The 27,945-nt window shown below is 34.3% G+C and overlaps 1 protein-coding gene across 2 annotated transcripts; it reads right to left on the bottom strand.

The window, feature by feature from the left end:
* Positions 1-213: 213 nt before the first annotated feature.
* LOC148601079 (uncharacterized) lies at positions 214-26,406 on the bottom strand. Of its 2 annotated transcripts, none has more exons than XM_088554991.1 (6): positions 25,996-26,406; positions 15,370-15,490; positions 13,152-13,265; positions 10,124-10,471; positions 8,669-8,800; positions 214-2,513 (listed from the first exon to the last, which is right to left on the bottom strand). In XM_088554991.1, the coding sequence occupies exons 1-6, from the start codon at positions 26,296-26,298 to the stop codon at positions 2,488-2,490; spliced, it is 1,044 nt and encodes a 347-aa protein (XP_088411117.1). In that variant the 5' UTR covers positions 26,299-26,406; the 3' UTR covers positions 214-2,487. The 2 variants fall into 2 exon arrangements, with proteins under 2 accessions (XP_088411117.1, XP_088411118.1); XM_088554992.1 differs by having other exon boundaries at positions 10,160-10,471; positions 25,996-26,403.
* Between the last annotated feature and the right edge of the window lie 1,539 nt (positions 26,407-27,945).

A 27,945-nucleotide genomic window follows, 5' to 3' on the forward strand; every position in this document is an offset into this window, starting at 1 on the left:
ACATCCGGTCTTTTTTTTTACTTGGTTGACATGCTTTTATTACTTACCTGAACTGATTAGTCATTGTTATAACCGAATCTATGTATTGGATACATAAGTTATTTGTTGTATGAAATGTGCTTATTTGTCCTGTTCGCCTTGGTATATGTGTTATATTGGCTGCGTCTTGTTACAGTATATGTTACTGTCTGATTGTATTTATAAAACTTGAAACTTGAGTAATATTTATTAAGAATCGGATACCATAAAAGAGATGAACAACAAATAGCTATACAGAGCACTTCAACCGACTATACATAACATAACATTACATGGACATAATTCAGCAATCATCATGTACAAAACATCGTATTTCATTATATAAAACTACTAAGCATACAATGAGGAAAAAACGCATAATAACGCATAACAACGAACACTAGCTTGCATATCAAATAACAAAGCACACTGAAGCAAATGGAGTAGTACATAATATGAATAAACATCTTCAGGATGTGCAGCAAGATACGATCGCAGCATGTTGAACTCTGTTCCCTCGGGGCAAATGTGGTCATAATATTAGTGATTGACACTCTTAAGCATAGGGATGTAGAGTTTATTATGGACACAACAACTGGTTTTGACACAAAATAGCGCAAAGCCTTAAATTAAACAAGAAATCATTGAGATGGAATACGTCCCTCTGGGCCCCACCTCGGCAATTAAGCCATACATAAGAAATGGAGTTGGGGAAAAATTTCAGTTTTTTAATGCGGCACTCATCTTCAATATACATATTTATCAGTTGAGAAAGAGGTATGGAATCACATGCATGTTTGCTTAACAAATTTCCAAATATGGAAAGCTATCATCGAAAGATAAAAAGGGAACAGCCGAAACACTACTTTCTCATCGAAAAACAGGAATTTGACTTTAAATCAAAGTTCAAGGTCATAGGCCAGTATCCATGGCACGCGTCACACCGTCTTTTTGTAACCTACCAACGGGCCAAATATTAAAAGCCCAAAGCGAAAAAAATTAACAGGTTAGACACAAGTTTGTCACAGAACACAAATAAGAATTTGACCTTGAAATCAAAGTTCAAGGTCATAGGCCACTATTAATGGTAGGCGATATATCGTCTTAAAGTGATCTACCCACGGGCCTAATATCAAAAGCTCACAGCCAAAGACAAAACCGTTAAAGGCCAGACACAAGTTTGTCACCGAAAAAACAAAAATTTGACCTTGATGTCAAAGTTCAAGGTAATAGGCTACTATCTATGGTACACGACTCATAGTTTTTACGTGATCTACCAACAAGCACAATATCAAAAGCCTACACCGAAAGACAAAAAAGTTACAGCCTGGACACGGATTTGTAACCTACGTACGGACAGAGTGAACACTATAGAGCTAACACCACTTTTCGTAGCGGGCCCTAATTAAAGTTTTAAGGTAAAAGTTTTGCATTTAGAGTGCTAATAAAAAATCTTTGCCTTCGCTTTCTATAACTTAATTATATATGATATATATATGGAAACTGATTGAAAATTTTCATAAGAAATCCAACAAAAAGCTACAAGTTTTCTCTCCTTCCCCCATTTCGTATCCCTTAACTCTAAAATGATTAAAGATAAGTCTACCTTGTAAAAATAAAACTTTTGAAACAGATTTTCAAGTGGAATATATTGACATCTGAATCATAAAAATGGATTTTCAATTAACTTTATCTTCTAATTCTAAAGAAAACATCTAGTTTCTCTCTTGTAGCCCCTTACTTTCAAATGGCGTTGGGCAAAAACTTCCAAAAACTCTGCTTTGCTCTAAGACCGATGTGTTAATATACAAAAAAAAAAGGTTAATTTATTTTTATTTAATTCAAAAAGATACTTTACTCAAGTTATTGTGAGTAGAAGAAGGTGAACGGACGTTAGTAACACTGATCACAATGCCATACCTTTATTTGATTTTTTTTATAAAAAATATATTACATAGAGATAAGCATTTCCATGTAGGAAAAGCCCATGCAAAAATAAAAATATAAAAAAAATCAAATCGAAATTAAAAAAAAAACACTAGGCTACATAGTATTCTTATTAATTAAATAATGTTTTAAAATAAAACAGGGATGAAACAGATAAATTAAGTCATTCAATTTTGGTATCAAAATTCGACTAATACATCATTAAAAATATGTGCATTCACAAAACACATGTCATGAGTTTACTTGGATTGTTGCAAAAAGTACAAAATTCTAATTTATAACTGTATTTAGATATTATTAGTTTCTTTACAAATTAAGAAACAAAAACAAGAATAAGAAAACAAAATAAAATTACATTGTGACCTAGATATATAAAAAGTGTGTATTGGGTATGTCAGAATATAAAAAGAAATGTCAGTCACTTCTATGAAATATATAACCAGTCAACAATTACAGCAATGTTTCATATCACTCAATATATCTCTCTGTAAAACTGTTGCCACTAGCTGTGTTCTCTAGGCACTAAAGACAACCTCCCTGGAGAATACCTATATGTAAAATCAAAATCTAACATTTAAATATGAAAATATAATGGTAACATGAAATTTCTAAGAAACAACGTTTGAGCTAAGCACAAACAAAAATGTTAAATCCCTGAAATTCCAAACTTGTTTCAAGCTATATTTGTTTAATCAATTGCCATTTCTGAAATCTGGATTTCAAGTATTAAGAACTAGTATATGAAATATTTACATTTTTAACTTACAGAGCAATCATCAATATCTAGAGTCCGATATTTCACACACACACACACACACACACACACACACACACACACACACACATAATTACAGAGGTTAAACCACGAACAGATGGGGCAAGAATGGACACACAATCCAACTCTGGTACAGCTTAGAAACTTGACACAGATAAGAAATTTGAACATGATAAGAATTCGACCAGATTATGTGTGATATCTTTTAGTTCTTCATTCCTTTAAGGTTCCTGTCACAACCCCCAAAACAAATCCCAATTTTCCTTCGGGGATCAGGCACTTTTAAAGAGATCCATTCCCATTACTCAATTATCACATGTCATATAAAACATCAGGAAAATTCTTTTTGGTCCCCTTTCGGACGGGTGAAAAACGTTATACTCTCCTCAACTTTATTGCATGGGGTATATCAAAACATTGTGGTAGAATTCATACATTAATACTCAATTTATTATACGGACATCAACTGTTTCTTTGGAAGAGGAAAAACCTTAGTACATGGTTCATAATATTTCCAAGTCTTTGAGCTACGACAAGATGTGTGAGCAAGCTCAATGTGAGAGTACCCAATCTTAAAGTACACTGAAATATTTAATGTCAAAACCCATACGTTGGATTATTACTCTTTGGAGTATCCAACAATTGAAAGCTTTGCGCAGCATAATACAACCTGAACAGTTGGTTTAGACACAATATAGACACAATAGTTTTTGTAACACTTAAGCATAAGGACCTACAGTTCATAATTGACACAACAACTGGTATGGACACTATATTGCACAAAATTTGAAATAGAAATACAAATTTTCTAAATCAGACAAAAAAAAAAAACAACAACAACAACAAAAAAACAAAAAAAAAAACACACAAAAAAACAGTCGATTTTTGGTGTGTGGTCTTTTTGACCCCTTATATCTCAAAAGCCATAAGAGATATCTGAAACCTAATAGAAAAATGCAGGCAGAGATTTACATAAGGAATCCAATAAAACAAATTTATAATCGGACGAAAAATTTCGATTTCCTTTTTTGGGGATGTGGCCCCTTCGACCCCTTATAACTCGAAAATCATCATACAGGGATTTTCATAAGGAATAAAAAATATTTAGAAATAGGACGAAAAATAAAACAGTGGCAGCTTTGACCCCTGTGAAGTTGAAAATGGTCAAAAAATGCAAAAAGCTGTTGATAAATTTGTTTACCAGAGTTAGATAAGGAACACAAAAAAAAACCATATCAAAATCGGAAGAAAAACATTCTCCATGGGTTTTTTGAAACACATTTTTATTTTTGTGGTCCCTTATTCTAAAACGGTAGGTGCCATAAACTCCAAATTAAATATGAACCTTCCTTTAGTGGTTCGTAAAATCATATCAACATTTTATAACAATTAGTCGACACTAACAAAATATTATCTCACGAAAACCAAGTGTCTTCTGACGACGAAACGGATGACGACGACGACAGCACCAAACAATGATTTTTGTGGTGATGTAAAAATTATATTTCTTCATGAACATCCTCGGAAGCGATTTGTGGTCTGTACATAATGCGATTTCGATCATACAACATTCATGTTACAAAGTCAATTTAACAACATAAAAAAAGGAAAATAAAAAATGTAAGATAGAATTACGAAACAAATAGATACATGTGTTATGTCAATATAACATTGATTTTATACTTAATTTGACTTTTTACCATGAAATTGATGTCCAGAATGTATTTTCCATCGATATACGATCCGACCTAGCAATGCATGGTTTTCATACATTTCTCAACAAACATTTCTCAATCAACATATCTACAATGAATTCTTGCTTTTGGCTGACAGAAAAGGGGCGTGGTTTACTTACGAAATAAAGTCATCCTTATCACAACCGGACGTAAATATGTAAATTTGAGGAAGGGGATGTTATTTTTGAGGCAATAAAAGCTTCATTGCTTCAAGCTTTACAATATTCAGACAGTTAAGTTTATGTAAGTTATAAAAAGCAGAGAGCAAGGGGATTATTTGTACGTATAGCTAACTTTAAGATGATCTTAAGTCACCCTTCCGCAATACTTCGGCCTTTTTACGGATGTTTAAACGTTTTTAGTATGTGAGTATTTAAAAGGTATGATGGCATTCTAAGAACATGGATTTTCCATCTACAAATTTCATACTTGAATGTTATTGAACAATGTTCCTTTCAAAAGTACCCAATTTGGTTCCTCCAATTAACTACCAGATATTCATCTCAACTTTTTTTCGACACAGCATACGTCTACATATGATGACTAAACTAAAGTTTTCGTGAAGGGGTTTAAGAAAAGTTGTTCTTCCGAGGTTTAATTTCTTAAGTTGGATTATGTCACTATAGTGTCTTCTGACAAAAGTTACATTCCTTCATGCATTTCTATATATAGTGCCCAACCTTCCTGTAAAGTTTTATTAAAATCCACAGAGGAGTTTAGAAGGGGTTGTGCTTACAAGGTTTATACAAGTAAAACCGTTGGATTATCTTCCATGGCGTCCTCTGACAATAACATCTACAATTACATTTGGTGCCCAATACTTTATAGAATTTCATTAAAATCACAAGAGTGATGTAAATTGTGGCTTACATACTAGAGAAATATCAGTCATCTAAAAACAAGGAATAATAACTTGCTTTCCGAAGGATTATAAGCCAAGACATTTACTGATAAATTGGCGCCTTATTTCTTTATTAAACACAGTATATAAAATATGGTCTGGATGTATTGCAAATAGAATTAAACTGATCAATTTGGATCAGACAGGCTTTATTAGTGGGAGAAATATTGGAGATAACATTAGATTGATATATGATATATTGGAAAATACAGAAGATAAAAATATTCCTGGCTTATTGCTATAGATAGACTTTGAGAAGACTTTTTCATGAATGTTTAGCAGTTTCTTTTAATTTTGGACATTCTATTATTAGCTTGGTTAAGGTTTGTTTTACAAAAAAACATCAGACCAGGGGTTATACAAGGTGGTAAACTATCTGGGCAAAAAGTATTTTTTTCTAAAACACAAGTGGTATGTATTGGGAGCAAGAAGTATAGTGAAGAAATATCATGTCATGACGGGAACTTTTCATGACGATTAAATACTTTTAGACATTGGACGCAAATCTAAATCAAATATTAGCCATAAACGAAAGACTAAAAAAACCTTGCCACAACTTGGTCCAAAAGAAAATTGAAAGTTAAAGGGAAAATATCTGTAGTCAAAACACTTATGCTTCCTGCTCTGAACTATTTGTTTTTGACATTGCTTCATCCTACATTGGTCTTGTTATAAAAATATATTTTTTTTTATATGGAATACCCAGTACACAAAATGAGAAGGGAGTATATATATGAATTATATATATGGTGGCTTAAAAATGATAGATGTCAGTTCTTTTATTACTGCACTTAAATGCACAGGGAAAAGAAAAGTATTTTTAATAACAATATAAATGGTTAAATATTCTGTTTACCATGTTAGATAAAGAACGGTTACATAATTAGGAAATAACTATACTACAAAAATTTATGAAATATATAAAATATATGAAATAAAGTTTGGTATGATGTTTTTAGTGCACGGCAATGAATTTTAGAAAGGACAATACGGATTGGAATTATTTATTACCTACACCAATACGGATTAAAAGGAATATTCTTGTTGAAAATAAGCTTATATTTTATAGAATGGTTTTTACGAAAGAAAAAAAAGAGTGGTTCAGAATGAAATGCGCTGACAAGGATTCAACAAGTAATTGTTTTCCTTTGTCGTTTTCAAAGGCGAGTGTTTCTAGAAAAGCAGAGGACGCTTACCCTACCGGTGCACCTGGTCCATGCTCCCAGTTTTTAGTGGAGTCCGAGTTGCTCATTTACTTTTGTTACTTTGTATGTATGATTTTAGTTACTTTATGTTCTTTGTTGTGTATGTCTGTTTTCCATGTCTGGTCTTTGTCCCTGGATTATATTTTTTTGATTAACGCTATAACCTTGGTTCCCTTGATTATTCTTTCAAACAAATATTATATTCATACATACATGTACATTGTTATATGCCCAACCAAAATATACTATTTTATTAAATTCACTTGAGCAGTTAAACAGGAGTTGAGACCACTTACCAGGTTTAAAAACGTTAAACCTTTAAGTACATATACAAGTTGGATTATCGACTTTTGGAGGTGCCCAACAATAATTATATTCCTACATGCACATTCACATATGATGCCCAAATTACCATGAAATTTCATCATAGTCCCTAAAGCAGTTAGGAAAGAATTGTGTTGACAAGGGTTTAACATATAAAGTTGGATTGTCTTCTTTTTAAGCTCCCCAACAATAATCTGATTTGTTCATGCACCACATATGCATATGATGCCAATCTTTCCTATAGAATTTCATTGAAATCCTCGAGCAGTTCCCTTCCGGAGGAGTTTCACTTACAAAATAGTTGTACAGATAAACTCAAGGACTGAAAGACTCTCAGCCAAGATTTCTATATTCTCCCACATTTTGTATGTAGATCTATGTAATTTTCAAACACACCTTAAAAATAATACATATTGCAGAAAAACCAAGTGACTACAGGCAACAAAAACACAATTATCTGAAAACTGCCATTGTTCGCAATTATTCAACAAACATTCAGACACTCTATTTAGTAAATGAGAAGTATAAGGGTGTAGGAATTTGAACAAGAGCTTGATGTTTACAAAGAGTAATCAAGGGAACCATGGTTATAGCGGCAATCAAAAGAATGTTATCCAGGGACAAAGACCCGACATGAAAAACAGAAATACACAACAAAAACATAAAGTAACTAAAATCATACATACAAAGTAAGAAAAGCAAATGAGCAACTCGGACTCCACTAAAAACTGGGAGCATGGAACAGGTGCACCGGTTGGGTAAGCGTCCTCTGCTTTTCTAGAAAAACCCACCGAGTTGCTCATAAAAGGTCAATTCCGGGGTAGACAAACGAAGAAAGGAAAACTATGACCCGTTGAATAAATCAATTTTCATGGTGCAGATGGATACACCATAACGATCCACTTGTTCATGATGACGACCATAAACCTTCTGTAGTGATGACTTCAATCTTGTAGCAACATAACCCTGTTCCAGAAGAGTATTTTTTAGAGTTCTAGCGCGAAACAAAAAGTCTGCGTAGTTTCGGCAAGCTCTGGCATAACGTATGAGTTGTGATATGAACACTCCATACGCAGGTGCTGAAGGGATGTTGCCACAGATGAAAGGAAAGTTGACAATTCTGAATGGAAAGTCATCACGTTTGTCGTAAAGTTTGGTCAATAGTTTTCCTTTACCATCGATCTCTAAGTGTAGGTCAATATATCAGGATGACTTCATAGTGTCTGTAGTATCCATTATCTCAAGTTCTTTTAGGTAGATGCGATGTATCAAATCCCCGAAATTAGAATTGTTTAAAGATAACACGTCATCTATATAGCGGAAACTGAGATTGAAGGATCTAGCCAAACAATATTCTTTCTTTCTGATCAGATCAGCTATAAAGTCAGCCTCATAAGAGTGAAGGAATAGGTCAGCAAGTAAAGGAGCACAATTTGTTCCCATTGGAATGCCGACCGTTTGTTGAAAAACACGTCCACCACACTGGACAAATATGTCGATTAAAAATTCCAGCATTTAGTAAACATCTTCCTCTGTATATTTGGAAGATGATTTGGAATTATTTCTTACAAAGTATGAGGAATCTCTACCAAGAACTATATATTTGTATCTAGGTGTACCATCTTTTTTTTGAAAAAAAACAACGATGTACAATGTTCTTAAGTCGGGATTTTAACTGAGTATGGGGAATAGAAGTATACAGTGTTGAAAAATCATAGGTTTTAATGCTATTATATTCAGATAACAAAGATATTAAACCCACCTGAATAATCTAAATCATTATACTTAACAGACCATTTATCTTCCTTGTCTTCTGTCTCAGAACACAAGCCGTCTTCCTTGTAAGCATCACCACAGTCTTCCTTGACGTCAAAACTGGTCTCTGAACCAAGCCCTTTTAATCGAACATGAAAGATTGCAGTTCAATTTAATAGAGACCTTAACAGTCATACTCAATTTTTTGCACAGAAACCAGGCAGGAGAATCGGTAATTTGTACTTTTTCCGACGCAATCGGTATAGTTTCGCTTTTTACTCTTTGACCTTAACGACGCTCTTCAATAGAAACGCAAGTCACCAGATCAAAATTCTGTTTCCCGATTGACCAAATACTAATAACTTAGTGGAGTTCGAAAAAACTGTATCGGAAATTGAAATTAAAAGTAAAAAGAAATAAAATTACTGCGTTGGCTATCTTTTTTTTTCAAGATAATACTTGTCTCCTCTGATCTTATTGATAGATATTTTTCTATCACTCGTACATAACAAGATATTCAAAAATATCCGTCAAAGCAATTGTAGTGTTTATGACGTCATAAATCACCTTCTTTAGATTGACGATAGACAATGTTTTGCTTTAAGTACATTAATCAATAATGCAACTATAAAAGGACCAAAAAATAATAATAGTTACTTTCGATTGTGATATTGTAAGTATCAAAATCGAAAGTAACTGTTATTCTATATTCATTTTGTAACCTTTTGGCCATTAGTTCCTAATTTGTTAACCCCCCCAAAACCAATCACAACCCTTCTTTTCTAATATAAAACATAGTGGTAGAATTTCAAAAAGATCAACACACTTATAGTCAACTTATTGAACGGATATCTAATGTCTATAGAAAATGACGACAACATGATTAAATTCGACTGCAAATTGTTTTTTATTGTTGTTTTTGTATAAAAACAAACACAATGTAAATCCTGGAGTGTCGTTCGTGTAATTGAACTAGGCAATAGCACTAGAACTCAAACAAATAGGCTTCTGGAACAGGGTTATGTTGCTACAAGATTGACGTCATCACTACAGATGTTTTATGGTCGTCATCATGAACAAGTGGATCGGTATGGTGTATCCATCTGCACCATGAAAACTGATTTATTCAACGGGTCATAGTTTTCCTTTCCTCGTTTGTCTACCCCGGAATTGACTTTTTATGAGCAACTCGGCGGGTGTTTCTAGAAAAGCAGAGGACGCTTACCCTACCGGTGCACCTGGTCCATGCTCCCAGTTTTTAGTGGAGTCCGAGTTGCTCATTTGATTTTGTTACTTTGTATGTATGATTTTAGTTACTTTATGTTCTTTGTTGTGTATGTCTGTTTTCCATGTCGGGTCTTTGTCCCTGAATTACATTATTTTGATTACAGCTATAACCTTGGTTCCCTTGATTACTCTGAACAAGAACTTGGATTTAACTAAAATGAGCTACTAAATCCACCTGTGTAATCTAATTCATGCATAGGCAATTTGTCACCTTCTTCGTCACTACTGGTCTCTGGGTCATTTTCCATGTAACCATCACCACTGTCTTCCTCGTCTTCACAACTAGTCTTTACATCAGTACAACCCTCGTCTTTATTGAACTTTATAGAACTATCAGTTACCTCCCATTGATTGTACTTCTCTATGGGACTAGTTTGAATCAATTTTACTTCACCTTCTTCTTCATATACATGTTGTCTGTTTTCTTCAATGTAACTATATGTTAATCTTTTTTCTTTACTTTCTTCTCCACAATCGTTGGTTGTCAGGACAACTGGTGATTGGCTTGGGTTGTCAACAACATCTACAGTTTTAGAAAAGAATTAAAGTACTCAGCTAGACATCATTCAAATGATATTTACCAACATTTTTACATATAGATATATACAGAGCTTGGTACTAATTATAGCACCATTATTGTCATCCTTGTTTTCACAACTGATCTCTTAGATCCAACAAAAACATTTCTGTTCAATATGAAGATTGTATTTCAATTTCATCATACTAATTCATTATAATTGACCGACCATTTGTTATTCTTATCGTCAGTCTGAACACGAGTTATTCTCCTGTTAGGTATCACTATTGTCAACCTTGTCTTCGCAGCTAGTCCCTTTCAATCCAACAAAAAAATCTTTTGTGGTATGAAATATTGAAGTTTAATTTCATAGAGATCTGAACACTCATAATCAAAGGTTTGCATGGAAACCAAGATGAGAACGTTAATTTGGTAACCATTTGGCCACTACTTCCTAATTTGTTTTAGTCCAAAACCCCCAAAACAATCACAGACCTCCATTTACAATATAAAACATTGTGGCAGAGTTGAAAAAAAAAAACTTATCTTATTGTACGTACATTAAATGTCTACTGATGATGACAACATGATAATATACGATTGCTAATTTTACATACCGGTACACCTGGTCCAAGCTCCCAGTTTTTAATGGAGTCCGAGTTGCTTATTTGCTTTTGTCACTTTGTATGTATGATTTTAGTTACTTTATGTTCTTTGTTGTGTATGTCTGTTTTCCATGTCTGGTCTTTGTCCCTGGATTACATTCTTTTGATTACCGCTATAACCTTGGTTTCCTTGATTACTCTTTATGCATTTGAATAAAAAAAACACAATGTAAATCCCGGAATGTGTGTACTTTGTAATTGATCTGGGCAATTTAGGTTTTGTATTATGATTATGATGGTGTGATTCAACTGTTTCTTCAGTACGTGATGTATATCATGTACAAGACTTTTGAGCACTTCGGACTCCACTAAAAACTGGGAGCATGGACAAGGTACACCGGTAGGGTAAACGTCCTCTGTTTTTCTAGAAACATCCGCTGAGTTGCTCATAAAAGAAAATCAAGTCAGTGGGAGACGAGAGAGAAAAGGAAAACTATGACACGTTGAAGAAGTCAGTTTTTATTGGGTAGATGGATACACTATAACGATTCATGAATTTATGATGACGACCATAAAACTTCTGTGGTGATGACTTTTTATGAGCAACTCGGTGGGTGTTTCTAGAAAAGCAGAGGACGGTTACCCTACCGGTGCACCTGGTCCATGCTCCCAGTTTTTAGTGTAGTCCACGTTGCTCATTTGCTTTTGTTACTTTGTATGTATGATTTTAGTTACTTCATGTTATTTGCTGTATATGTCTGTTTTCCATGGTGGTCTTTGTCCCTGGATTACGTTTTTTTTTTATTACCGCTATAACCTCGGTTCCCTTGATTATTCTTTCAATCTTGTAACAACATATCCCGGTTCCAGAAGAGTACTTGTTAGAATTGTAACGCGATACAAAAAGTCAGGGTAGTTTCGGCAAGCTTCGGCATATCGTATGAGTTGTGATATGAATACTCCATACGCAGGTTTTGAAAGGATGTTGCCACAAATGAAAGGAAAGTTGACAATTCTGAATGGAAAGTTATCACATTTGTCGTAGTTTGGTCAACAATTTTCCATTACCATCGATTTTTAAGTGTAGGTCAAGATATAAAGCTGACTTCACAGTGTCTGTAGTATCCATTATCTCAAGTTCTTTGGAGTAGATATGATGTATCAAATCCCCGAAATTAGGATTGTTTAAAGATAATACGTCATCTATATAGCGGAAACAGAGATTAAAGGACCTAGCCAAACGATATCCTTTCTTTCGGATCAGATCAGCTATAAAGTCATCCTCATAAGAGTGAAGGAATAGGTCAGCAAGTAGATGAGCACAATTTGTTCCCATTGGAATGCTGACCGTTTGTTGAAAAAACGCGTCCACCACACTGGATAATTATATTGTCCTTAAAAATTCCAGCATTTTGTAAACATATTCCTCTGTATAATTGGAAGATGATTTGGAATTATTTCTTACAAAGTATGAGGAATCTCTACCAAGAACTATATATTTGTATCTAGGTGTACCATCTTTTTTTGAAAAAAAAAAACATGTATAATGTTTTTAAGTCGGGATTTTAACTGAGTGCAGGGAATACGGTGTTGAAAAATCATAGGTTTTGATACTTTTTTATTCTGATAATAGTCTTGCACTGATTGTCTCCAAAAGATCTTTCGAATTTTCCACATTGAATTAATACCACTACGGGTGTAACAAGAGTTGTGGTAGGACTCTAGACCCTCTTTGACAGTTGTAAGTATAGAAAAGTTTTGAAAGAGGTTTGGTGATACATTTTTAAATCCAGCTATGAAACGTTGTTTGTGTGGATTTTTATGGAGTTTGGGAATCCAATACATAGACGGTAAATCAAAATCATCGTCCTTGATAGAGAGACCAAAAGAGGATAGCACAGATTTATGGTTTTCCACAATCTCTTTTTTGCAGGGTGTGGAAGCAGCATAGATCTTATCACCGCTATTATTTTCTACGTCTACTTCTGGTTATAAACATTGGGTGTGAAACGTTTTGCAGACGAAAACAATGTTGTTTTCGGCTTTGGCTTTGTCTGCTCGTATGAATATATTAAACCCACCTGTGTAATCCAAATCATCATACTTGATAGACCATGTGTCGTCCTTGCCATTTGTTTCTGAACATTTCTCCTTGTAAGTATCACTATTGGCAACTTTGTCTTCGCAAATGGTCCCTTTAAATCCAACAAAAAACTTTTTTGTGGTATGAAAGATTGTAGTTTATTGTTTTTAGATCTTAATATCATATTCAAAGTTTTCCACAGAAAGAAGGCAGGACAATGTTTTTGTGACATTATGGCTACTTTTTCCTAATTGGTTCATTTAGCCGGGGGCTAGGGCGCTCTGCCCACAGAGCAACTGGGATGTGTGCCCCAGGTGGTGGAATGGGGTACCCCTGGCGTGTTACATGCTGGGTTGTCAGGCTATAATACGGAGACCCTGACCGCAAACCATAGTGGTGCACCGTGTTGGGAAAGATGCCACGTTCCTTGCACGTTAAAGAACCTACATAGGGCACCGCCACAGGAGGCTAAATTGCCCGACCCTACCCACCTCTCTCTATTTCCAGTGGCATTCAAAATTTGTGGACCCCATTACCCTTGTGTCCCATCCCTTTTTCATTTCATCATCATTTCATGTTCATCTTATCATCAATTTCATGTTCATCGTCTGAATATAGCTGAAATATTGCTGCTCGGACGTTAAACCCCAACAAACAAACAAACAAACAAACCTAATTGGTTCAAGTCACAAACCTTACAACCGATCCCAGCACTCCATTTGTAATGCAAAAGATTGTGGTAGAATATAAAAAAAGATCCATATACTTATACGCAACTTTTTGTACGCAGATTAAATGTCTGATGATGATGACGATAACATGATCATATAACCTTCCCATTAAATTTCACCAAGTTTCCTTGAAAGTCGTTTAGGAGGAGTTGTGGTTAAAAAGTGTAACCGGTAGTGTCTAACTTGTACTCATTCCCGTACCAACTTTTCCCCGTTCCAATTAATTTTTTGTAGAAATATTCATTAGTACGTACGGTATGTCAAGAACTGAAAATTGCATGAGATGTGTTAAAGTCCGTTGCAGTTAGTTTTAGTCAAGAAAATGATTTATTCTTTTCTACTATTTCTTTTTTTGGTCAGTTTTCTGACATCAAAAGGTCTGCAATGAGTAACCGGAAGTTACCGTACCAAAATAATAATTGACTATTTCTATCAGAATTTTATGAAGACAGTAAAAGGTTAAAACTTCAATTTAAGACGTTGGATCAAATTTTGAAAGATTTGATATTGTTTTCAAAATCAAGTGATTGAGTTTTAATTCCTTGCGGTACTTTGCGTGTATCCCCGTACCAGACGATTCCCGAGACGATCTTATCCAGGTTGAAAAAGAAATTCTCATAAAAAGTCTTATGCAAATGTATCGTCAGTGAATATTTTTATAATATTATGTTGTTCTATTGACAAATTGAAAAGTTGCTACGGGTCCGGCTATGGGTTACACATTTTAGACCCTACCGCTGTAACTAGGTAAACAGTTAAGTTGGATAATCTTTCTTTAGCCTCCTGTGACAATGTTTGCATAATTCCTTCATGCACATCTACATATGATACCAATCTCCTCTTTATGGTATCATTGAAATCCCGTTGCGCTTAAATGAAATAGGGATAGAAAAACACAAGGACGGACAGATAATTCTTAGATACTACCAAAATTTGTATGTACATGTATGTACATAAGATGTTGAAATATTAAATAAAGTATTAATATAATACTACATGTATTGCAGGAAATCCAAGTGACTACAGGCAAAAATGCACAATTATCTTGCAAATGCAACATGCCGCAATTGTACAACAAAAATTCAAACACATCATTAATACACCAAGAGTATAAGGATCTATAAATGAACTTCATGTTTACAAAGATATCAAACCTACCTTTGTAATCTAAATCATCATACGTGACAGGCGATTTGTCTTCCTCGTCTTCAATCCCAGAACCCGAATTTTATAGAGATCTGAACACTCATACTCATTTTTTTTGCACAGAAACCAGGCAGGAAAACATTCACCCACATTTGTACATTTAGAAATATTCACAAATGATAAGGGATTATCCTGCCCTAGTAAAATATTGATCGATAGAAACTGGAGATAGTCTTACATTAAATTTATAAATTTTAATCCAAGACATGTACAAAATATGTGCATGGGCATTTTTTCATATTGAACTTATTCAGTGATGTTATTTAATTACATACAAACCTGAAACATGTCGATTATTGTCCAGCTTATTTCTTGCCTCAAAAAGTCTCTCAGAGTTTACAGTATGCAAAAACAGTTGCCGAATAATAGGACTGGTCTTGATTCCCTCCTGCAGCAAATCCTACAAAATCTAAGATCTTAAGCCACCATTATATACATATATTTGTAGGCACATACAGTATCTGTTTGGGATGTGGCAATGGCGAATGTGGGGAGGGAATAATTTTGATTGGTAATTGGTCAATCGAAAAAAAGTTGCTTTGCCTTTTTCCTCTAGCAAACTACCTATCATATTTCTATGACAGCAATTGAAAGAATTTAAAGAAAAACGTCGAATAATTTTTAATGATTTAAGGTGTCGCAGTTCATTATTAATTGACTTTTTTAAACATTTAGTACATTCTTACAATATTTAATTTCTGGTCGATTTATAGATCAATAATGTTCTCGCTCATACGTTTTCTAAACATATGTAATTTTTGAAAATTTGGACTTGCATAATTTTGTGAAAAAGACACTCGTATTATTTTAATATTGACATATCAAACATATTGAGCAATAATAACAAGACCATTTTTTTAAAATAAAAAAAATGTTGATTCCCTTTCAATTGGCAGAAATATATGATTAAAATCGCAACCACCAACCGCATACTAATAATGCCATATTTAATATTTTAACAATAATTTTGGACCATTATAGAAATTAAAACTATTCGCATCCTTACAATCTGCAGAAGTATGTCATTTTTTTAAAATTGGAAATGTTAAGACTGTGTCCCAGCTTAACATATGATGTATATTTTGACATTTTTCTTACGATTAAAGAATAATATAAGACCATTTAGGATTTTTCAAGTATTTGCACTCATTCAATGTGCAAAAATATCTCATTTTTTAATTGTAGAGATTGTAGAAAACCACAAATCTGTGCTATCCTCGTTTGGTCTCTCTACCAAGGACGATGATTGTGATTTACCGTCTATGTACTGGATTCCTAAACTTCACAAGAATCCATACAAACAACGTTTCATAGCTGGATCTGCAAAATGTATCACCAAACCTCTTTCAAAACTTTTAACTTCTATACTCACAACTGTCAAAGAGGGTCTACAGTCCTACTACAACACTTGTTACTCCCGTAGTGATTAATTCAATGTGGATCCTGAAAAATTCGAAAGATCTTTTGGAAACAATCAGTTCAAGACTATTATCTGAATATAATAGCATTAAAATCTATGATTTTTCAACACTGTATACTTCTATTCCCCATACTCAGTTAAAATCCCGACTTAAAAACATTATGCATCGTTGTTTTTCCAAAAAAGATGGTACACCTAGATACACATATTTAGTTCTTGGTAGAGATTACTCTTACTTTGTAAGAAATAATTCCAAATCATCTTCCAAATATACAGAGGAAGATGTTTACAAAATGCTGGAATTTTTAATTGACAACATATTTGTCCAGTGTGGTGGACGTGTTTTTTTTCAACAAACGGTCGGCATTCCAATGGGAACAAATTGTGCTCCTTTACTTGCTGACCTATTCCTTCACTCTTATGAGGCTGACTTTATAGCTGATCTGATCCGAAAGAAAGAATATTGTTTGGCTAGATCCTTCAATCTCAGTTTCCGCTATATAGATGACGTATTATCTTTAAACAATCCTAATTTCGGGGATTTGATACATCGCATCTACCCAAAAGAATTTGAGATAAAGGATACTACAAGCACTGTGAAGTCAGCCTCATATCTTGACCTACACTTAGAAATCGATGGTAAAGGAAAACTATTGACCAAACTTTACGACAAACGTGATGACTTTTCATTCAGAATTGTCAACTTTCCTTTCATCTGTGGCAACATCCCTTCGGCTCCTGCGTATGGAGTGTTCATATCACAACTCATACGTTATGCCAGAGCTTGCCGAAACTATTGATACGGTTTTCATTTGTTTTGTTTCTTCCAACGGACTGCAAATGAAGTCAGAAATTGTAAAATTCTTTGTATATCATGATATAAAGTAAAAGTTGCCTGAAGATGGAGGTTCTCATGAAATATGTGATGAGCAGGATATCAAAATCTTACATGTTCAAACATTTTGATCTTTTGTCTTGTATGATCTTTTGATAAATATCAAATTATTTTAGAAGATGATGTTTCGAATGAAATGATTGTTTTCATAAAAAAATTGTGTTAATTGATGAAGATCATCTGCAATACATTTTAAGCAGAATTTCCGGACAAAAAAATAACTTGTTATTCCACTACCCATCTTTCAAGACGTCTGATCATTGTCTTGTGCAAAAAGATTAGAGTGAATAGGCAACTGTGTGTTGTGTAGATTATCCATGTTGCAATGATATCACCCGATAATAAAATAGGTCCAAAGGACAATGTTACAAGTAGCTATTTTCATCATCCACGCATTGGTCTGTCTCCTTTTAATTTCATTAATATTTCTAAACCCACCAAAGGAATTTCTTCCAAATTTTTGTCCTACCCCACTAAACTAAAGTACATGTCTATAATACATTGAAAGCGATTTCTATTTCTGTCCAATATCAACTTCTGTTCGACGAGACACTAAATTTTGTTAATGTATGTCCACTTATATATCCTTGGTAATGACAAGGGATCCTACACCCCGCTCCCACAGTAGTGTGAATGTTTTTGAACTCCTTCATGTTTACGAGGCGATATATTTGAAGTTGGGATATACCGTACACGACAATGTCATGGTTTTTTTTATCTATCCTGTATGTATGCCTTTCGCGCTCTTTTTTTACGCTTCATGAAAAAATGCAGGTCTATGATAGAACATCAATTTGTATCCATCGTCCGTTCAATAATTTTCAAAGATCTTCTCTGGAATTTCTGAATGTAATTAAACCAAATTTACACAAATGTTCCTTGGGTTTTCCACTTTCAAAATTGTATCACCCATTCCTCTTTCGTCTACCCCGAATTTTTTATGAGCAACTTGCTCGGCAGATGTTTCTAGAAAAGTAGAGGACGCTTACCCTAACGGTGCATCTGGTTTATGCTCCCAGTTTTTAGTTAGAGTATAAGTTTCTCATTTACTGTTGTTACTTTGTATGTATTATTTTAGTTACTTTATTTTCTTTAATGTAATTATCTGATTTCCGCTGGAATCTTGGTTCCCTTGATTACTCTTTGATAAATCAAAAACATGACCCCAACTGCAAAAAATATATCACTACATGGATAATATTTTCCCAAAATTTCATTGTATATCCCAACGAAGGACAGTCCATCATATATTCTTATCACTATGTTTGGATACATCAAAATATGATATTAAGAACGATTCTATTAAAGACTGTATACAGGTTCATATATAACTTTGTACAAAGTTTATTTTACCGCGTAATTGTCTCCCTTAGTCGACCCAGTCCTAGTATCAATTTCCGAAGTATTCCTTACACAAAAATTATTACCTCATATTTTCATCAACTAGAATACAGTCAACAAAGTTTATCATAATCTGTTTCATACCTGAAAAGATGGTTTTTTTTTCAGAAAGTGTGTGTGAGGGGGAGGGGGGGGGTAAAAATGATCGCATGATATCTACGATACCTAGAATTACGTTCCTCTATAGGATAGTACCAAGTCAGGAAATAGCTTAAATTCTGGATGTAGAAATCTGAGAACTATATGGACATTTAAATAAATTACCAGATGAAAAGTACAATTAAAACTGTGGAAAACAACAGTATCACATTTTAAAAAATCCTTCAAATGGAACTGGACCAAACTTGGCACAAGTCGTGTTATTCTATTCTAATATCTTCACAGAAATGTCATATCTAAGACTTCAGACATTATTTGATAATGGAATCCACGGCTTGGAGGGTTTACCGTGCATCCCTTCCAAGCATCAAAGTTAGGATGATTTTCAGGTATCTACAATTTACGGATCACTTTGTCGCCAAAGAATTTTCTTGGATTCTTTTGTAAGCCAATCTTTGTGCCCCGCTTGGACAAAAGTAAAGATTACCTTACTCTATTGGTCGAGGGTCTAAATTGCCCCTAGACATCAAATATAAATAATAATCAAAAATTATGTAGCACAATGTCTCAACTCTTCAATGGTATCAAGAAAGATGCGGAAACACTTAAGTTTTTTTAGTTATATGTACACAAAAAATGATGTAAAAACCGTAAGAGTACTGATGTTTCAGTACAAAATGGCTTATTTGGTGTTTTCTATTTAATACTATCACACTCCATATTTCTGGGTGGTGGACCCGTCGCGATTTTCATAGTCAGAATTGATCAAAAATGGAAAAAAAATAATTTTCGAATTTTCCATAAACAGTGCTATAAATTCGACTCTTCAGGTTATTACATGAGAAAAAACGTCTCTGATTTGTTAGCATTCGATGGATAATAAAATAATCGTTAATTTTGGATAAATGGATATTTTGTTAGTCAAATTAAGCATGCATGCTAAAAGATATGATTTATACATAAATATCTCCGTTATTAGGCCAGAAAGGCATTGTTAACAATTTTGTTTTTCATATTGAGACATATTATAGCGCGGTAGGGGTACAACTCTTTCTACTGAAATTCCTTGAATATGTTTAATTATTCAGTACTTTAGATCATTAGAACTCGAAGATGTTTATTAAGCGTTTTTGAATGTATAACAGCTTGTTTGAAATACAGTATTTTAAGATAAATGCAAATTACCGGTGAAAATGAGATTTATTTAGCGCTTGGAATGAGCAGATATTTTGGATACATTGATACTTGTAACAAATGTGCCAAACTTGTTTTTTTACAGTGTTTATACGCCAAAACTTACCACCTTGATTCATGTTTACGTGGTTTTTTCAGGGGTAGGGGTGGCATTTTTTTTCACCTTAATGAAGTTGAAATTCTAGAAAAATTCCTATATAAAAATAAACTGTCCTGTTTCATGGTGTAGAAAATCGAGTTATCTTTCAAATGATACCAAATCTGATACGTTTTTGTCTTACAATCAATTGTAGAGTCGAAATCATAGGACTTTTTATGGCAATTTAAAGCCATTTTTGTTATAAATCCTGATTATGAAAATCGCCATCAAAGTCATCAAAAGAACCCTAGAAATACTAATTGTGATAGTACTAGACAGAAAATTCATTATAAGCCATTTTTGCGGCAGCATCAATACTCTAGGGTTTTTGACATTGAAAATTATGTCAATTGAAGTAATTTTTCGGAGGTTTAGGGGTTCACATATTGCATATAACTCAATAACTCTAAGTGTTACCACATCTTTAGTGGTACCGTTGGAAAGCTGAAATATTGTGCTGTTTAACGAAGTATTTATATTATGTCAATTTACTTCTTTTTGCAGAAAGAAGAGGGTTGAGGAATCAAAGCACAAACATTAAAAAAAACAACACGCCAAAAATGCTCTAGTTTATTTTTGGCGACAAATCGATTCTTTTAATAGGAAGTATTAGGGTTCTTGAAAACCATATTGGAGTTGATGAGTGGGGTTAGCCAGTGTATTATGAATCACATCCATAAGAAAGGACTGAAACGTGGTTTGAACGCGTGGACATATATATTGAAAAAATTAATTTATCGTTTTCAATACATGTAGAGTGCGACATGTATATCAAAAAAGGCTCAAAAATTGTTTATAAATCTGTTTTGATGTTATGCCCGTCTTGAATAAATTAAAGAATTCGAGTTTGTGTGTCCGTCCTTCTCTTTGTCTGTTCCATATTAAATAGAAGGTGGATGTAAAGTTTTACATGAAGGAAATAGGCTATCATGATGAAACCATATACACATGTGCATCATGATATGAATGATTACAACCCAGACCCCTCAGACAAGGTCACATATTCTTTGTTGTTTATTTAAAAGCTGTTGTAAAAAGAGTTTCTAAGATTTAGATATTATTCTATTGCCTCTTCACAGTTTTCTGGAATTCTCCATTCGTTTTCATTTATAACAATACCACAGAATACCACTAAATCACACACACTGTATATCACGTCTATTTATGTCAATTTCTTCTTGACTTCAAACACCTGAGCTTTTAGCTCGACAGACTTCAGAGCATGGTTACAATCTCCCCTAACAAGCTCTTGCAATTTAAAACGCCTCCGGAAGGTAGGGGGAGAATCCACGACTTCAATTATTTGCAAGCGAATCTGGATTAACAAAATGTCCACCTTCTACATAGTTCTGTTAGTATGTCATTACATATCAAATTGAATAGTTTTATTTTGAAATTTTGCAAAAATGAGAGCAACCGGAACCATTTATTTAACTGAAAGAAATGAACGTGAACATAATTTTTTCGCAATTTTATTATTTTTTTTTTTCAGGCTAAATCAAATTACATGTGGTGTAGTTTTTGCCAAATAATAAATTAGATTACAACTTCCAAAAACAAAACTTAATATCATCGCGGTTCCTTTCACAAAGACATCTGTTGTTCAATAATTATAATTTCCTTAATCTCCACTTAGTTTTACAGAACAGGCACGGCTGTTAACTACCAATGGGTCATTGTTTGTACGTACTGCCTCTAACCATATCATATGAGAGGAAAATTCGTCCATACGGCCGAGGATAGCTATTCCAAAACGCACCATCTAATCGTTACGATCAACATGCCAAACAAAGTGTCGACCCTTATCTCCACATATCCTACGTCTGAGTCTTTTTTCTTGCGTAACTTTGCCCCGTGCGGGTCCGGGTGTAAAAAAAAAGGCTCGAAGCAGCACTAAGCTTGTCGTAAAAGGCGACTAAATAGCGCTCAACACCTTGGACGGGGGCAAAAGGGCGCTTTACCCACAAAGCAACTGGGTTGTGCGCCCCAGTTGGTGGAATGGAGGTACCCCTGGCATGTTTCATGGTGGGGACGTAAGGACATAATACGGGAAAACCTGACCGCAAATCATAGTGGTGCAACGTGTTGGGAAAGACGTCACGTTCCTCGTACGTTAAAGAACCCTTCTGTGGTATTCTGCCGGAGTAGGAACAATAGGGCACCGCCACAGGGGCTGAATTTCCCGACCCTACCCACCTCTTCCTATTTCCAGTGGCAATCAAAATTTGTCGACCCCATTATCCTTGTGTCCCATTCCATTTTTCATTTCATTATCATTTCATGTTCATTTTATCATCCATTTCATGTTCATCGCCTGAATATAACTAAAATATTGCTGCTCGGGCGTTAAACCATAACAATCAATCAACCAATCTTGCGTAACCTTACTCCATCATGGTATTGGATAGACAGGAGTTGACGGATTTTTCAATACATCCATCTATATCCCTGTAGTTGGCAACTAGTTTCAAGCATTTCCTCTATACAAAGTCAAACATCAGTAATTGCTTCGCTTCCAGAAGCGAAGCATTTAGTTTCATATAAGATATACATGCCATCATGAATAAATTACGTACTTGCAATCAGAATCTGCGACTTAAAAATAGTAATTCATTACATGGCAATTTATTGAACAATCGCTGCACACCAATGTCGGGACAAAAACGATTTAACGATTCCGATCCGATTCACAAAAACTTAAGAAAATATGGATGCAGTACCTGATGAAAAGGGATATAATGTCTACATTAATCCGTAAAATTGTAAGAAAAAAATCAAATTTCTTAACTTAACTGTTACCAAAATGTCAAACTTGATATATTAAATATGCTTAAGCAGACGACTTCAGTATTTATAGAACTTTTATATGGTGTGTATAGCCCACAATAATCCGGAAAAAATGTTGTTTAATGAACGATCATGTACTTCTTGAAATGCGTTCATGTTCAAAAAGACTATGTAGTGCAATAGACCTTTTGTGGTAAGTAAATGGGGCTCTGTGCAAAATACACTTCCGCGAGGAAGGGGTTTGGTAGAACAGAAGAATTTTCCTCGCATATATTGGGCATTGCAACATTTGCATTCTCATCGACTATCCCAAAGTTAGCATCAAAGGGTCGATTGTATGACGAACGATCTATAAATAGAAATAAACATAGTTTTATCTTGTCTCGGTTAATTGTGTTGACCTATGTATACAGCCGCTAATTGTTTGAAATGCCGAATCTCTCACCCAACAACAGTATTTATAATTAGAATTGTCGAACTAAAAGTAGTTGCACAGAGAATTATCAGAAGAAATTATTTTTTATTTTTAAGCGAGAACACTTTGCCGATATAACGCGTTGAATAAAGAATTTTCGAACGACACCTTTTTCCTCAGTGTCATCCAATCATAACTCGTGCGTGCTGTCGTCTCTTTACTTCAACAGGTCAAAACACGTCTGATACGCAAACAGTTTGTAACAGGAAACACCTGCATACAATACTTCCTGCACACAAAACCTTATAATAACATTTGAAGCATGATACGTGAACATGTACCGCGTCTATAAACTCAAACTCACACATGTACATATATATGTTTATTTCCAAATTTAAAGTTGGATTTTCTCCCTTTAGACCCACCTGACAGTTTTTATATTCCTATATGCATATCTAAAATATTTCCTAAAAAAAATCAAGAAAAGCTTCTGAGCAGCAAGAAGAGTTGCACAAATAAGACGTGTCAAACCATTAGATGGACTTTGAGATTTCAACATGTAAATACCCTCCCAAACTTTGTAATGATTGTGATGTAGATTTTAATAACAACATGTAGTTAAGCTTAATTTATTCCAAACAATTAAGTTAGTGTTCACTACAGACCTTTTTGGTTGCGCATCCAGACCTTTGTGATGGGTTTCGTAAGCACTCTACCTTTTATATCAATTTTCCCTAAATACTGGTTAAAGAGTAGTTCTAGCCAACAATTATTCCCGCCAACCGATTTTTCGTCCCTTCCTGTGAAATAAGTTCATTTTGATATTTTGCTCTCAAACATGAGCTATCATAAAACGATTTTCATTGAGTAATAAAATTTTTGTGTGCAGATTGGCGAGAATTGCTTCTGTCTAGAAAACGACGAGATCTACTCTCTGACAAGTTGATGTAATTAAATGTCTTCAAATTAGCCTCTTATGTCAACAGTAAGGGACGCCAAATGGGACTTGATCTTTTTTGTAATCAAAACCAATTTTGTGTCACAAAAATCTATTTTGTGAGACAAAAGTCTATTTTGTGTCACAAAATTAAATTGTGTGAGACAAAATTCAATTATGTGTCACAAAAGTCAATTCTGTGTCACAAAATTCAATTTTGTGAGACAAAGGTCAATTCTGTGTCACGAAATTCAATTCTGTGAGACAAAATTCAATTTTGTGTCACAAAAGTTAATTTTGTAGGCAAATTAGTTTACAGAATCTATTGGATATGCAAATGAATTCAAATGTGCAGCATCATGTACACGTGTATTACAAACTTAAACATTCCTTTGATTACTGCTATAACCTTGGTTCCCTTGGTTATTGCTATAACCTTGGTTCCCTTGATTACTGCTATAACCTTGGTTCCCTTGATTACCCTTAAAATATTCACTGCAATACAGTGGATAAAGTACGAATGTGCACGGTTATAATAAAGCACATTAGTGAAAGAAATATCTGATATCGTAATCGTATGACCCACTGTGACTCTTAATCTTGAATTTAAAGATAGATCATTTGAGCAATTGTAAACAAAAGGGAAACGAAAGTTAGACACGTACTATGTCGGTTTTTCATCTCGCCCGACCTGTTCCACTTGTGTCATACATCAATTGAATCACAATGAAATAAGGAATCTATCTGTATCTAGCAAAAAAAGTGAGGAATAGTGGAACAAAATAATCTTTCGCCGACTTTGACAGATTAACAAATTTCATCGCACAACATATTTCTAATATAATTTTCTTGGCTAATCTGACGATTCATTTCTTTTTCCAGCAAAATTAGGGACAAACACATTAATTCAAATTATCTTGTCAAATTTTAACAAATTTGGTTGCGATTAACAGGTCGGGCAATAAGCATTTTATAGTCGAGTTAAAAGATGTCAGGAAATGATCACGTGATTCACCAGGGAAAATCCCAATAAATCGAAAGTAGAAAAATGGCGTATTTTAAAACAAATCTCATACAAAACGTATAACAGCAATTTTAGTAATTTCAAAACACTTTTACTATAGAATCCAACTTAAAATATACATATATTTTTTTTAATTTCACTTAAATCGGCCTTAACCGTCCTGCGTTGCTCGAAGTAATCGGAAACCTGAGTCTGCGAGTCCCGCGGTTTCTATATCCAATGAGAAACCTTCCTACATAATCGTGATGAGAGAATCATTTGCATATCCAACTGATTCGGTAAACTTATTTGCATACAAAATAGACTTTTGTGACAAGATTCAATTTTGTCTCACAAAAAAAATGATTTTTGTGTGGACACAGAATTTACTTTTGTGACACAAAATTGAAAATTTGTAGTATGTTATAAATTTTGTTCATCCGAATTTATTTTTGTTGAATAAAATTCACTTTTGTCTGCACTAAATTGAATTTTGAGTACAAAACCACAAGAGTCCCATTCGGCGCCCCGTAAACAGTGCCCTTTTTGGTGTGAAATAACTTGCCCTTTTCAAATGCTGCAGGTAACACTTTTCAAGAGCTTTGAAGTGCTTACCGTTATTTCTGGAGACAACGTACTATAATTTCCATCTTGATACGCCGCATTTATAGCAAAACCAGCAAAACCTAAACATGGAACTGTTCTGCCATTTGCTCTACCAAAATTAAAAGCAGCCCTTCGTCTCAACTGACTGGTTAGTGCTGAAACATTAGTTCTAAAGTGAGTAAGTCTGAAGGGTCCCACATAAAAAGTATTGGTATGGATTGCTTCTGCTGCTGGCTTTCTTGCATAATTGCCTAATAGACGAACTATTTCTTTTCCTTTTCTAAACACGTTTAAAAACACTCTATTTGCCATACTATCACAACCAGAATATTAATTCGAAGTTGATGCGCAAAATGGTCTATTCGACGTCGATCTTTGTTACCTGGATTTTTTTTGTGTAACGAAGATGACTGTAGCTAGTTGATATTTTAATATCAAACTGTTCACGTGATTTGGCTTTGGTCATGTGACATTGTTACCGATGTAAATAGTCGTAACTTTCATTTTGACCTTGTCTCGGTGTTTTACGTTAAATGTTCGAGTCTCAGTATTTTATATCAGTTCAGTTTATTTCAAAACGAGTTTTACTCAGATCGAGTTCATAACATTTGAGTCGATATTCTTGCTCTGATTGGTTGATTCATATTTAACTGAGTATTTAAGCGAGTACGCGGCGCGATTTATCGGTTCTTCTACAGATAGCCAGTTCAGGTGTGTATCACACCGTTTCTCTACTTTAAGACTGTTATATTCTGTACATTCTTTGTTTTTGACCTATTTACGGTTTTCCCGTTTTTCTCAAAGGAATGATACACTCTGGAGAACACTTTTGGAATTTTTGGCTTGCCGATTTAGGGAATTATTTTGGATATTTAGGCTTCTTTATACACTAAAACATTTATACTTACTGGTTTTCTGTCGACCGTCGAGCCGTAGTGAAATGTAAATTAGTAATTAGGTTGGTCAACAGGTAGGATTTTAAATTCCGCGCTTTCCCGTGAACGATGTTAAAGTATTTAAGTTAAAGCCAGTCATCTCCAGTTAACTAGCTAAACCGGTTAATTTACTCATAGGCGTTACGCATTTATAAGCGTTATGCACCATTGTTTTACACGACTTTGTACTTTGTTAAATAAACTGTGTGTTTCCACATGTAGTTCTTATTCACAGTGTTTAATGACAGAGCCCAGCGCACGAACAATCCACGCGGGGTTTAGTGTATTATGTTTGGTCATAGGTAATAGCTATTGACAAGTAAATCTAGAAAAGCAAATTAATCAGCGAACATTTAAACACTTACCATCATTTATTAAAAGAAGATCATAATACTCAAACAGTTAGATTGGTATTGTTGTTGTCTTAGATTTTAAAGTATTAACTCGTCATTTTCACAGAGAAACTTGCACATACAGAAGGCTCCCGTTACATTTTTGGCGCCCAACGTGGGGCTCTGTTTGAAATTAAACATTGAATCTTCTCTTTCTATTTTCATCTGTAATACATTATGGCAACTGCAGGTGACAGTTCTATCGTTATTGAAAAGACTGAGTTATTAATAATCTTAATAAAAGATGATATGCAGGAAAATGATTCTCGCACTTGCATTGATACTCCTCGGGAACACATTTCTAAGTTAGCTAGTGCCCTAAAGCTAGGTATGAGGATCAATTTTATGATAGACCCCAAGTTGAAAGGGATGTTCAACCTAGAATTTGCATCTAGGGAATATGTGACTCAAGTTGAAAGGGATGTTCAACCTAGAATTTGCATGCAGGGAATTTGTGACTCAAGTTGACAGGGATGTTCGGCCCAAAGTATATAGGGAAAGCACGCCCAAAGATAGCAGGTATAATGAACTTAGTAATAGTGATACTAGGGTCAGATATGATCCCATTGGAATGCTGACCGTTTGTTGAAAAAACGCGTCCACCACACTGGATAATTATATTGTCCTTAAAA

Source organism: Perna viridis, chromosome 12 (genome assembly GCF_037379345.1).
Source record: "Perna viridis isolate PV_CMFRI_1.1 ecotype Kerala chromosome 12, ASM3737934v1, whole genome shotgun sequence".
NCBI lineage: Eukaryota > Metazoa > Mollusca > Bivalvia > Mytilida > Mytilidae > Perna > Perna viridis.

Bases quoted from the DNA above. Each gene is read 5' to 3' on its own strand.
- LOC148601079 (XM_088554991.1), bottom strand. From the start codon at position 26,298: ATGGCAAATAGAGTGTTTTTAAACGTGTTTAGAAAAGGAAAAGAAATA. The intron at 13,266-15,369 runs GTTTGTATGTAA...TTGGATTTAAAG, and splicing joins CAATAATCGACATGTTTCAG to GGACCATTTGCGAAGACAAA. The intron at 10,472-13,151 runs GTGGGTTTAATA...CTAAAACTGTAG, and splicing joins TGATGATTTGGATTACACAG to ATGTTGTTGACAACCCAAGC.